Source organism: Schistocerca americana, chromosome 1, assembly GCF_021461395.2.
Source record: "Schistocerca americana isolate TAMUIC-IGC-003095 chromosome 1, iqSchAmer2.1, whole genome shotgun sequence".
Lineage (NCBI taxonomy): Eukaryota > Metazoa > Arthropoda > Insecta > Orthoptera > Acrididae > Schistocerca > Schistocerca americana.
The window spans coordinates 781,575,444-781,589,615 of NC_060119.1; the positions used below are offsets into that span (position 1 = coordinate 781,575,444).

The 14,172-nt window shown below is 47.7% G+C and overlaps 1 protein-coding gene across 2 annotated transcripts in view; it reads left to right on the forward strand.

Moving 5' to 3' along the window:
* Positions 1-14,172, forward strand: part of LOC124612282 (ER membrane protein complex subunit 1) — a 141,323-nt gene that overhangs the window by 70,940 nt on the left and 56,211 nt on the right. For both annotated transcript variants that reach the window (XM_047140391.1, XM_047140399.1), the window contains exon 6: positions 4,202-4,397. In XM_047140391.1, coding sequence (XP_046996347.1) covers positions 4,202-4,397 — 196 coding nt within the window. The remainder of the gene's footprint in view (positions 1-4,201; positions 4,398-14,172) is intronic.

Below are 14,172 nucleotides of genomic sequence, written 5' to 3' on the forward strand. Positions count from 1 at the left end.
ACCATCTCAGTCACCAAGTCCGTTCATTTGCCAGTAAACTGCTACATATGAAGAAGTCAGGCTTCGTTTGAATAATTTTGCACCTGCTCTCTTGAGGCATGTCAATGTTCCTTTGGTTTCTGTAGAACATTGTCCAGTATTACATTGTGGATTCTATTAGTCACATATTTGTGAAGAAACTCTGTAATATAGTATCTTTGTTGTTACCTGACTATGTCGTACATTGTTGCAATGCCTTTCATAAATGTGGGCAAATGGAAGTCATGTGTTCCCTTTCAACTAATATGTGCAAGGAGAAAATACATGAAAAAATCTGTCAGTATATCGTATGACTGGTGTTTTCTAAGCCCATGCTAGTTCTTGTAGAAATACTTCTTTACCTCCAAAATAGTGTTCAAGCATACAGTTTGCTCTAAGATCCAGCTGCAGACAGATGTCACCAGCCTTCTGACTGGATTGCTGCAGCCAAGCACAACTTCTTGTGTGACCTCTTAATTTCGCAAGGGAACAGCCCAATCTGACATATCAAAACGTGCCCTGAAAGTTTTTATACGGAAAGAATACACTGAAAGAAACATTGTGTCAGAATTTTAGCTGCTAAGACATACTGTAAGTAATTTCTTTTTTTTTAAATGTAGAAAATCGCCAAATTTGTAGCTCATCAGTCAGCTGGAGAAATGTATACCCCTACAATAGCTGTAGGAGACAGCGTACATACAGTATGAAAGATGTATAGCCTTGAGTGATGGCTTTTCTTTAAATTGATAGCATGGTACAATGTGATCATAATGTATAAAGGGAATTTCAGTTTTCGTTTATTCATTCTAATTTGCAACTCATGTAATATCCATAGGAGTTAGCAGTTGCATTTGCAATGTTGCCAGTGTTAACAGTGGAGGTAAAACAATTAATTTTCTTTGTGCTTTCGTCATATATGCTTGCTAATAGCATCTACCTGTTTAATGTCTTCGGCCTTGCAATGATGAAATATGAAGAACGCCATTAGCAGTAGAAATCACCTACTTTTCATAAAGTCCTACATTTGTGTTCATTCAAATAATGGTGAGTTTTGTTAGAAATCGTGGAAACTTTAGGAGAAACAGAAAATGACTCTTGACAATTTCATGAATTGTGGTTCGAATGATATTTGTTGTGCTAAGTCCAGAACAAAAATACAATATCTTCCTAGCCCAAAGAAAACATTGCAGTGATAGGTTTCAGTGGGGGCAAAATAAATAAAAATGCTGTAAATTTTTTGGGTTAAACAAAGGAAGGAGAAAACACTTAAAGTTAAGCAATGTGCAAAGCCAGTTTTTTTTATGTGAGTTTTATAAATAAAAGAAAGATTTACATGAACTATGAAATATATGCCAAAATGAAACTTGCAAAAGTGTGAAAGAAAAATAATTCTAAAGATTTAGAACTGCTCCTGAGAGTCAGTGCACCGTTACCAAGGGAGATATATGAATTGCAGACGAGATGAACATTCCTGATTTCAATGCTTCTTTAACGTAGTTAAACAGAAAAAGGAAGTCACAGAATGATGAAGTGCACTCCAAGTAGATGTGTGCAGGAGATATCATTAAAAGGTAGTAATACAGAGAAATTTGTAGCTGTTTGTTATACCCTAAAATGCTGCATGTAAAACCAGTGTGTCAGATTTCATGCAAACCTCACTTTACAATTTCAAGTGAAAATGACAGAATCGCTTTGCAGTCGATGAATGCTACGAAACATTCTTGTGCAATAGTTCCATTGATAAATATTGATAGATTATTGTTTCCAGAGCTTTAGAGCTTTACTTCTCTCTAAAAGAACCTCAAGAGGACCAAACATTTACCAGCTGCTTAGTTGTGGAAATCTTGTAATCAACATAGCAAAATGTGGAAATAAAAGTTTCAATTTAAAGATTAAAAACAGTCTTGATCGCAACTTATTTATTTTTATTGGAGTGACAGGTTTCGATTGTATTTAAGACTCATCTTCAGATTTTGAAAAAACATATTACCAGATAGAGGGATTCATTTGGCCAGTAGCCTAAGAGACATCAAGGAGAAAGTTTGCAAAATTAAGTGAAGCTGTTTGGAAATTGTCTCAAAGCAGTTGGACAGCAGCCATAAATGACTGGCACCTAAGAGATGGGAAGCAAAGAACAAGCTACCCAATGACATCCTATCAAATACCCTAAGGTAGGCAGTGTGGTCAGAAATGTAGAAGACAGATGATGGTAGAGAGAAATGGTGAAGGATCACAAGTTGTTGTTACTAACAGTGCAATGGTTACAAAAAGGCAAATAAACAATACTGACATCATTGCTGAACTTTTGGACAATATTCTTCTTCAAAGAGAAAAACAAAAAATAGTTCACTCTGAAGTAAAGTGTTGTCTGAAAGTCCAGCTTTGATTTTAAAACTTCTTGATGTTCCTGCTGACCCTTCAACACAGCTACACTGTAGTGGTTGCATGTGCGCCTACCATTATTTCTATTCCAACAAGGGCTTTCCAACATCATACAAATCTCGAAGAAAGCATAACAGTTAATAAAAACTAGATGTGAGTTTGCTCATTGTATCAACTTTTGCAAATATATGTCCATGAACCTTGGAAGTACCTGAAATTATTGAAGAATTGTAGTTGCATGTAATCAAGACTTCACAGCAAAATGAAGTAACTGTTGGTGATGTGATATGGCAGACAACTCTCAAAATATTTTCTTTGTGCATGCAGAAAAGTCCAAGCAAGTCGGTTGACAACTACTGAAAATACTTCCATACCATCTGTACTAAAAAAAGAAATTATACTTCGTAAGAAATATCCTTTTGATAGTATTCCTTTTTTATAATCAAGCATTAATAATAGTAGATCCTCTTATTTCTTGAACAATGTGTGCTCATGAATGGCTACAGAGGGCAAGAACTCCCAACTTAATATTCCACGCTGGTATGGGCTGTCAGTAGATCTACAGCAATTCATTCTGGTGCAACTTATACAAATCATTGTTTCTTGATTGTTGATGCAATGAGCAAACTCACATCTAGTTTTTATTAACTGTTATGCTTTCTTCGAGATTTGTATGATGTTGGAAAGCCCTTGTTGGAATAGAAATAATGGTAGGGGCACATGCAACCACTACAGTGTAGCTGTGTTGAAGGGTCAGCAGGAACATCTTCAGTCATAAAACCTTAATAAAGTTATGGGATATTCTTCATTTTTGTTGAGTGTGCATGCCCTTTACAAAAATAGATATAGTGTGGCTTCCAACAAAGTTTTATAATTATTTTGTTCATTATTGTTAGATAACTCCACAGCTGTTTTTGTAAATTATACTGTAGGAAATGCTGCAACCAGCCACAAGTTTTTTAGAAATGATGTTACTGTACTGTCGCTAGTTTTGGATCTGAGCCCATGCTTACACAGTAGTGTTGGTTTCTTGGCAAGTTCTACATTTGTGTCTTAAAATATAAGTGTTTTTTGATTACATAGCTTACAAAAGGTTTTACATTGTATATACGCTCAGTATGTTGTACTTACTTTAAGGAAAGCCCTTCTTTGCATATACAAAGAGAGAGGTTTGATTCCCTTATTATATGTAAAAGAGATATTTTCATGAAGTACTATGTATAGAGCTTACATGCAATGTAAAACCTTTTATAACTATGTAACTGACAAAACTTTGTTATAGTTTAGGACACAAATGTTCAGCTTGTCAAGAAATAAATACTACAGTCTGATAATGGGCTCAGCCTCAAAACTAGTAATGGTACAATAAAACCATTTCTAAAAAGCTTGTGGCTGGTTGCAGTAGTTCCTACAGTGTAAAGTTCTATAAAATTTATTTTGAGAGCCTTGCTTCAAATAGCTTTAAATCTCAACTTTGTTTTGAAAAATTTTGTACATATGCAAACTTGTTTGCTAGCTATGCCTTTTGAAAAGAGAAGTAGATAGTTGGCATTTACAATGATATTTAAACTCAACATGTATGCCGTTGATGTTTTAGATTATTCCAGTAACAGTTCCCTCCTGTTATGTATAGTGATGAATCAGCTCATGACCATGCCTTTTTATTTTGCTTCAAATACGTGTTGTACACTGACATAGTGTGCTTTCTGCACAGCTTCATTATAATTTTGTTAGCAGTCTTGTGTTGCAGAGTCAACAGTGTTATTACCATCTTTGATATGAGGATAATGATCTGTTTCAGATTTTGGCAGTAACTGCATTGAATATTGATAATGGAAAGCAAGTGGCAGACTTAACGTCCCAGTTAAAATATCCAATTGGAGTTGGTAAACCTGCAATGGTTCAAGCTGCATGTGCTCCTCGGAGAGAGAGAGGAGTTGGATGCCGCTTTCTGATTCAGACAGAAGACAACGCAGTCATTCTTCTCCACCATCCTGGTAAATTATATATCTGTTTAATTTTAATGCCCGCATCTCGTGGTCGTGCGGTACTGTTCTCGCTTCCCACGCCCGGGTTCCCGGGTTCGATTCCCGGCGGGGACAGGGATTTTCTCTGCCTCGTGATGGCTGGGTGTTGTGTGCTGTCCTTAGGTTAGTTAGGTTTAAGTAGTTCTAAGTTCTAGGGGACTGATGACCATAGATGTTAAGTCCCATAGTGCTCAGAGCCATTTTTTAATTTTAATGTGTAAATTTCTTAATAGCATAATTACAGAGGAAGCTGTAAGGCAGTAGAAGTTAACAGTATTTTTACTGTGTTTGTAAGGTGTTGGTAGTCCAGTCAGTAAGAATAAGATGACAGTTCCAAAGGTTTGGTCTTCAATCCCCATTCACTCTCAAGATTTTTTCTGTTGGTTACTGCTACTGCCACCTCCGGCATTGATTTATGTGCGTAAAAAATGCTAAGTTCCACCACAGTTCGGAGTTGGCGTTAAACTAATGGCTCCCCTGTTACTGCCTGGATAAGTCAGTTCAAAGTCAGAAGGCGGCAAGGGCATATATTTACCAATATAACCATACATATCAAAGAATTGCATTTTTCAAAGTCTAGGGGCAACTTCATCATTTTCGTATAAAGAAAAAGAACTCCTGTTAAAAAACTGCATTTTCATTTATTATTTTGATCAGTTCATTAGGAGGGATGCATTATTACTAGAGCTATGTGAATCAGCAAATAAATGTTAAAAATGTAGCACTTTGAAATTTGAATTTGGCATTATATTTTTTGGTGTCTTTATGCATCATATAAATATAAAATTCTTACCTTAAAAATGGATTTTTTTTCACTATCCAGTTTTCTTTTTAAAAAATTGAGAAAATTGATTATCTCTCTAATGCAACACCACAGCATTAGTTCTCATTCAAATTAACATATATTATAGGCCTACATACAAATTTTTATGTATTCAATGCAATAATTGAAGTTGTTTCCAAACTGTCTGGCTTTATTGACCACCTCCTGTCATGTATAACTAAATTGTACATTGAGATGTAGCTCTCTGTCTCCACACTTTTGGCAGGTTTACACATTCCAGATAAAGCAGCTCTTCCAAATTCATCATGTTTAAGCTTTTCACAGAGTAGAGGTTGCACTGTATTAGGCTTTTCATCATGTTTCAGACAGTGTGTTGATGAATTGATGAAAATGCGTCAAAAAATGTCAGATGGAATGGTTTCAACTTTCGGACTTTTTTCTGCTGTATTAACAACAGCAGAATCATTCAAATATAGCTTTGCACCGCAAACTACAGTATTGAAGAGCTTGCCACCAATGTTCTTTTAAAAAATAATAGCTTTGTGTGGTATAGTGTGTTCACATAGCTTTTGTAAACTTTTCATAGCAGCAGATTTGAGACAATTTTTTGCAGATGCTTTCTGTGCCTCGATTTGGAGTGTGTCAAAATAATTAATAGTGTTTGTTGAAAAACAACATTCAGAATTTCTTTTCAGTAGTAATTTGTTACTTCCAGTCTCTACCCACAGCAAATGTGCAAATGGGTAAATCATGCCTTCTAGTGTTGTAATTAAACTGACAATGCTAGCACATGGGTCACTTACAAATTTGTATTGTAAAAAGTCTTAATCTGACACAGCTTCATTTTTGAAATGATCAAGAATGAGCTCAATGGTAGCATTTTTGTTTTCGAATTATCTGAAAAATTCAGTGATTACCGATAAGTGTGTGTCCAAGTACTGCACTGCATGGAACTGAGAATTCCATCTTATTATTGGACCAGGAAAACATCTTGTTGATGGGTGAGGAAATTTCTATTGAAGAAAGTGAATATATGCACTTTTCATTTTGTGGGAGTGCGGAAATGTCATTTCCACTTTACTGTCAATAAAATTTAGCTCCTTTAGATCTTTCACGAGGATGTCACCTACTTAATTCATTTTGTGTTCCCAACATTTGAAATGTATTAAATGGTTGCCAGTCAATTTTTTAAATGCATCAGAACTTAGTTCAGTGTTTGATACTGAAAGCAAAACATTTTCATTTTTAATGCTGAAGTCTTTTAGGGTGTTTACTATGGCCTGGGTACAGGTAAATCTGTTAGCAACTTCTAAAAAGTTACAGGAAGCCAGATGCAGTTTCTATTCTGTAACACCAGTAGTCTGAAAAAACAGCAAATACACACCTTCCATTTTTGTCACAAGTTTTGTCAGCAGTAATGACAATAGGAACATCTTTCACAGCGTCTTTGATTTCTTCTTGCATTTAGTCACTACACCGACACATTCTCATCAAGTCTACCTGAACCGAATGTACAACAAACACTGAGTACATATTATTTTTAAAAAAGACGTAACTTAAACATTATCTAGTTCTGAAACTTCCTGGCAGATTAAAACTGTGTGCTCGACCGAGACTCGAACTCGGGACTTTTGCCTTTCGTGGGCAAGTGCTCTACCATCTGAGCTACCGAAGCACGACTCACGCCCGGTACTCACAGCTTTACTTCTGCCAGTATCTCGTCTCCTACCTTCCAAATTTTACAGAAGCTTCTGTAAAGTTTGGAAGGTAGGAGACGAGATACTGGCAGAAGTAAAGCTGTGAGTACCGGGCGTGAGTCATGCTTCGGTATCTCAGATGGTAGAGCACTTGCCCGCGAAAGGCAAAGGTCCCAAGTTCGAGTCTCGGTCGGGCACACAGTTTTAATCTGCCAGGAAGTTTCATATCAGCGCACACTCCGCTGCAGAGTGAAAATCTCATTCTGATTATCTAGTTCCGTCAATAGGATGTTTGCCTGTAAACACATTTCAATTTTGTTGTGGTGCTTAGATCCATCCTCAGTTTTGGTTTTTAGGCATTGCCTAGCATCTCACCCATAGCAGCCAGCCTTTTAGATGAAGCTCCTGCAGCCACTTTGTTTGTCTTGTGACTAGCACTTTCAACGTTTATTTCTAAATTGTCCTGCTCCTTCTAGTTGAGTTTCACATTACGAAAGCTACATGTAAAAGAATTTTTATCATGAAAGTAAAAACCTTCTCCTTTTGGGCAGGCATTGAATTGCTCCTGCAAACTGAAATTAAAACATGACGCACTATACCCAAGAAGTGTTGGAGTAACATTTTTTACACTTTGGAAAAAATTTCATGTTTATAGCGTATGCAAATTTCATGTAGCTCTAGCTGTTACCAGCACAGGAGCACCATGAATGAGAATGATGATTTAATGGAACAGCTGGTTAAATATCTATACATTGGCTGCTGAGGCCAATGCAATCTGATGATTTTTTGGCACATTTGACTTTCATCTCTGTTAATATGTCAAGTATGTAAAAAAAAGGGGGGGGTCACATCTTTACTCTGATTTCTTGTTGAAGTGTAACACATTTTAAAATATCTTAAAGTGGAATACCACATATATATCTCGTCATTTCTATGAAATCTTATCTTGATTTTCATTGAAATTTCTTAAAGGACAAGAAATAACATAGCCTGGATAATGAAATATTGACATTAAGATTTTAATTCATCTTTTTGTGTGGAAAATTAAATTGTTTTGTATTTAAATGCATGATTTTTGATGCCTGCAAAATTCTGCCTAGTGTGCAAGCAACTGTTAAGAGTTGATTTTTGTATGAGTCAGTACCAAGCTAGGTAACACAGTAGTTAAGGCAATAGATTTGCTTTGAAAAGAAGTAGGATTTAAATTCCCATTCAACCAACAACTTCTAGAATTTGGGTTGCTTCCTTAAATGGATAAAGGCAAATGCACTGATTCAGCCCCATCCTTGCACTATATGGGCTTGTAGCCTGTCTTTAATCACCTCATTGCTGATGAGATATTTTTAATCTCATTCTGTCATGATTCAGTGGTCAGTCAGAATATAAGACATGGGAAGTAAAAGAACAATAAAGTTTATTGTTTTGTGATACTAATATTGCTCCAGTGAAAGACTACTAGTGAAATATGAAGAACTCACTAGGTGAAGTTAATAACCAGACATTAAAAATGCTGAAAAAATGAGCATGGGGTTAGAGGAGGAGGAAAAATAAAGTTGGCAATAAAAGAAAAATAATGGTATCAGATGGAAAGGTAGAGGTCAATGAAGATAACAAGTATAAATGATGAGAAAGAGGGGGATGTAAAACAGAATTGAGAAGAGCATAGGAAGAAGGAAGTAATACAAGTAAAAATACAGTCACTTGGTGGAACTTGGGTGTGTGCCTTTGAGAGACAGTTTTCATTTCAAGAGTTAAGAGAGCATTGGTTTCCGAAAGACACAGTCTTAAACTGAAACAAGTTGATGAACATGTTGTGAGCTATAAAAGCAACAGCTACCTCTCATACTTCTTTTTCTTTCCAGTACAATTTTCACGTAATTTACTTACATGTTACATAATCATTACCATTTGTAGTTTTGGATGAGGATGTCACCACCTTTCATGCGTTTTAGGTGCTGAGTAATGTTTGTGTCGTTAAAGGGAATTCCCAGTTCCTTTGCAAACAAAATCATACTATCTAATTAAAAGGCATTATGTACCTATTTGTTGTGCTGTTGAAATATTCTGAATTTTGAACTGCCACCTCCCCCGCCCATCCACCCTCACCCAACTCCATCCCTCACACCTCCCCCAACTCCCCCCTCCCTCCCCCCCCTCCCTCCCCTCTCCCTCCCCTCTCCCTCCCTCCTCACTCCACCTCCCTCCTCTCACCCCTTCCTCTCACCCCTTCCTCTCACCCCTTCCTCTCACCCCTTCCTCTCACCCCTTCCTCTCACCCCTTCCTCTCACCCCTTCCTCTCACCCCCTCCTCTCTCCCCCTCCTCTCTCCCCCTCCTCTCTCCCCCTCCTCTCTCCCCCTCCTCTCTCCCCCTCCTCTCTCCCCCTCCTCACTCCCCCTCCTCTCTCTTCTCTCACCCTCCTCTCTCTTCTCTCCCCCTCCTCTCTCTTCTCTCCCCCTCCTCTCTCCCCCTCCTCTCTCCCCCTCCTCTCTCCCCCTCCTCTCTCTCCTCTCCCCCTCCTCTCTCTCCTCTCCCCCTCCTCTCTCTCCTCTCCCCCTCCTCTCTCTTCTCTCCCCCTCCTCTCTCTTCTCTCCCCCTCCTCTCTCTTCTCTCCCCCTCCTCTCTCTTCTCTCCCCCTCCTCTCTCTTCTGTCCCCCTCCTCTCTCTTCTCCCCCCCTCCTCTCCCCCCCTCCTCTCCCCCCTCCTCTCCCCCCACCTCTCTCCCCCCACCTCTCTCCCCCCACCTCTCTCCCCCCACCTCTCTCCCCCACCTCTCTCCCCCACCTCTCTCCCCCACCTCTCTCCCCCACCTCTCTCCCCCACCTCTCTCCCCCACCTCTCTCCCACTCCCCTCTCCCCTTCCTCCCTCGCCCACCTCTCACCCCCTCATCACTCCACCACCTCTCTCCCGCTCCCTCCCTCCCCCACCTCTCTCCCCCTCCCTCCCTCCCAATCCCTCCTCTCTCTCTCTCTCTCTCTCTCTCTCTCTCTCTCTCTCTCTCTCTCTCTCTCTCTCTCCCCTGCCCCCCTCTCTCTCCCCTGCCCCCCTCTCTCCCCCTGCCCCCCTCTCTCTCCCCTGCCCCCCTCTCTCTCCCCTGCCCCCCTCTCTCTCCCCTGCCCCCCTCTCTCTCTCCCTGCCCCCCTCTCTCTCTCCCCTGCCCCCCCTCTCTCTCTCTCTACTGACCCCCCTCTCTCTCTACTGCCCCCCCTCTCTCTCTACTGCCCCCCCTCTCTCTCCTGCCCCCCCTCTCTACTGCCCCCCCTCTCTCTCTACTGCCCCACCTCTCTCTCTACTGCCACCCCTCTCTCTACTGCCCCCCTCTCTCTCTACTGCCCCCCTCTCTCTCTCTACTGCCCCCCCTCTCTCTCTCTACTGCCCCCCTCTCACTCCTTCCCCCATCCCTCTCTCTCCTGCCCCCACCCCTCTCTCTCCTGCCCCCCTCTCTCTCTCCTGCTCCCCTCTCTCTCTCTCCTGCCCCCACTCTCTCCTGCCCCTCCCCTCCCCCCCTATCCCATCATCCCCCCTCTCCCCTCATACCCCCTCTCCACTCCACCTCTCCCCTCCACCTCTCCCACTCCCCTCCACCTCTCCCCTCCCCTTCCCCGGTCCACTCTCCATCGCCTCTCCATTCCTCATCCCTTCTCCACTGCCCATACCCCCTTTCCCCTCCCAATCACACCTCTCCCCTCCACATTCCCCATCTCCCCTCTCCCATCCACCCTCTCCCCTCCCTGTTCCCCATCTCCCCTCTCCCATCCACCCTCTCCCCTCCCTGTTCCCCATCTCCCCTCCCTATCTCCACTCCCTATCTCCACTCCCTATCTCCCCTCCCTATCTCCCCTCCCTATCTCCCCTCCCTATCTCCCCTCCCTATCTCCCCTCCCTATCTCCCCTCCCTATCTCCCCTCCCTATCTCCCCTCCCTATCTCCCCTCCCCCCATCTCCCCTCCCCCCATCTCCCCTCCCCCCATCTCCCCACCCCCCAACTCCCCACCCCCCCAACTCCCCACCCCCCCAACTCCCCACCCCCCAACTCCCCACCCCCCAACTCCCCACCCCCCATCTCCATACTCCCCATCTCCCCTCCCCCCATCTCCCCTCCCCCCATCTACCCTCCCCACATCTCCCCTCCCCCCATCTACCCTCCCCACATCTCCCCTCCCCCCATCTCCTCTGCCCCCACCTCCCCTCCCCATATCTCCCCTCCCCATACCTCCCATCCATATACCTCCCCTCCCCAACTCTCCCCTCCCCCCATTCCTCCCCTCCCCCCGTTCCTCCCCTCCCCCGTACCCCCCCCTCCCCCGTTCCTCCACTCCCCCGTTCCTCCACTCCCCCGTTCCTCCCCTCCCCCCGTACCTCCCCTCCCCCCGTACCTCCCCTCCCCCCGTACCTCCCCTCCCCCCGTACCTCCCCTCCCCCCGTACCTCCCCTCCCCCCGTACCTCCCCTCCCCCCGTACCTCCCCTCCCCCCGTACCTCCCCTCCCCCCGTACCTCCCCTCCCGCCGTACCTCCCCTCCCGCCGTACCTCCCCTCCCGCCGTACCTCCCCTCCCGCCGTACCTCCCCTCCCGCCGTACCTCCCCTCCCGCCGTACCTCCCCTCCCGCCGTACCTCCCCTCCCGCCGTACCTCCCCTCCCGCCGTACCTCCCCTCCCGCCGTACCTCCCCTCCCGCCGTAGCTCCCCTCCCGCCGTACCTCCCCTCCCGCCGTACCTCCCCTCCCCTCCCGCCGTACCTCCCCTCCCCTCCCGCCGTACCTCCCCTCCCCTCCCGCCGTACCTCCCCTCCCCTCCCGCCGTACCTCCCCTCCCCTCCCGCCGTACCTCCCCTCCCCTCCCGCCGTACCTCCCCTCCCCTCCCGCCGTACCTCCCCTCCCCTCCCGCCGTACCTCCCCTCCCCTCCCGCCGTACCTCCCCTCCCCTCCCGCCGTACCTCCCCTCCCCTCCCGCCGTACCTCCCCTCCCCTCCCGCCGTACCTCCCCTCCCCTCCCGCCGTACCTCCCCTCCCCTCCCGCCGTACCTCCCCTCCCCTCCCGCCGTACCTCCCCTCCCCTCCCGCCGTACCTCCCCTCCCCTCCCGCCGTACCTCCCCTCCCCTCCCGCCGTACCTCCCCTCCCCTCCCGCCGTACCTCCCCTCCCCTCCCGCCGTACCTCCCCTCCCCTCCCGCCGTACCTCCCCTCCCCTCCCGCCGTACCTCCCCTCCCCTCCCGCCGTACCTCCCCTCCCCTCCCGCCGTACCTCCCCTCCCCTCCCGCCGTACCTCCCCTCCCCTCCCGCCGTACCTCCCCTCCCCTCCCGCCGTACCTCCCCTCCCCTCGCCCCGTACCTCCCCTCCCCTCGCCCCGTACCTCCCCTCCCCTCGCCCCGTACCTCCCCTCCCCTCGCCCCGTACCTCCCTCCCCTCCCTCGCCCCGTACCTCCCCCTCCCCTCGCCCCGTACCTCCCCTCCCCTCGCCCCGTACCTCCCCTCCCCTCGCCCCGTACCTCCCCTCCCCTCGCCCCGTACCTCCCCCTCGCCTCTCACCCCCCCCCCTCGCCCCCTCTCACCCCCCCCCCTCGCTCCCCTCACCCCCCCCCTCACACCCCCCCTCACCCCCCCTCGCCCCCCCCCACCCCCCCCCCCCCCCCCTCGCCGCACTCTCACCCCCCCTCGCACCACTCTCACCCCCCCCCTCGCCCCACTCTCTCCCCCCTCTCGCCCCACTCTCTCCCCCCCTCTCGCCCCCACTCTCACCCCCCCTCTCGCCCCACTCTCACCCCCCTCTCGCCCCACTCTCACCCCCCCCCCCCCACTCGCCCCCCCACTCCCCCCCACTCGCCCCCCCCCACTTCCCCCCCCCCCCCCCCCACTCCCCCCCCACTCGCCCCCCCCACTCGCCCCCCCCACTCCCCCCCCACTCGCCCCCCCCCACTCCCCCCCCCCCCCCACTCGCCCCCCCCACTCCCCCCACCCACTCGCCCCCCCACTCCCCCCCACCCACTCGCCCCCCCACTCCCCCCACCCACTCGCCCCCCCACTCTCCCCCCCACTCTCCCCCCACTCTCCCCCCCCACTCCCCCCCACTCCCCCCCCACTCCCCCCCACTCTCCCCCCCCACTCTCCCCCCCACTCTCCCCCCCACTTGTCCCACTCTCCCCCCCTCGCCCCGCTCCCCCCTCGCCACGCTCTCCCCCCCCTCCCCCCCGCTCCCGCCCCCCTCGCCCCACTCCCCCCCCTCGCCCCACTCCCGCCCCCCTCGCCCCACTCCCCCCCCCTCGCCCCACTCCCCCCCTCGCCCCACTCCCCCCCCCCCTCGCCCCACTCCCCCCCTCGCCCCACTCCCCCCCTTGCCCCTCTCCCTCGCGCCCCTCCCCCCCTCGCGCCACTCCCCCCCCTCTCGCCCCCACTCCCCCCCCTCTCGCCCCACTCCCCCCCCATGGTCTCCCCTCGCCCCCACTCTCTCCCACTCTCTCCTCCACTATCTCCCCCACTCTCTCCCACTCTCTCCCCCACTATCTCCCCCACTCTCTCCCACTCTCTCCTCCACTATCTCCCCCACTCTCTCCCACTCTCTCCTCCACTATCTCCCCCACTCTCCCCCATTCTCCCAACTCTCTCCCCCTCTCCCCCCCACTCTCACCTCTCTCCCCCCACTCTTCCCACTCCACACTCTCCCCTCTCCCCACTCTTCCCGTCTCCCCCCTCTCTCCCTACTCTTCCTGTCTCCCCCCCTCTCTCCCTACTCTTCCCGTCTCCCCCCTCTCTCCCCACTCTCCCGTCTCCCCCTCTCTCCCCACTCTCCACTCTCCCGTCTCCCCCTCTCTCCCCACTCTCCCGTCTCCCCACTCTCCCCTCTCCCACTCTCCCCTCCACCCACTCTATTGCAGGCTCTACAAATTACTAAATAATCTTTTATTCAGTATTTGGGTTGAGAAATTTTGTAACCAGTGACATTTTCTGTTGAGACCAGATAACAGTTTTTTTTTTTCTCAGCTGTAAATGTGTTTATTAATTTTCATTGATAGCCAGATACAGATATCAGTACATTTCAAATAGATTAATGGTCATAGATATTTCAAACATTAATTTTGATTAAGAATTATTCAGAAGTTGGAATCATCTTCAGCAGCACATATAAACTCCTTATTTAAGATTGATAACTCCCACTTTGGATGGAAAATAAAAGTCGGTGATGGGAAGAATACATACAAAGTTTCATCATTCTATTCTTGATGTTTTTATTTATTTCTTTTACAGCTTATTTCACTTTGTGTATGG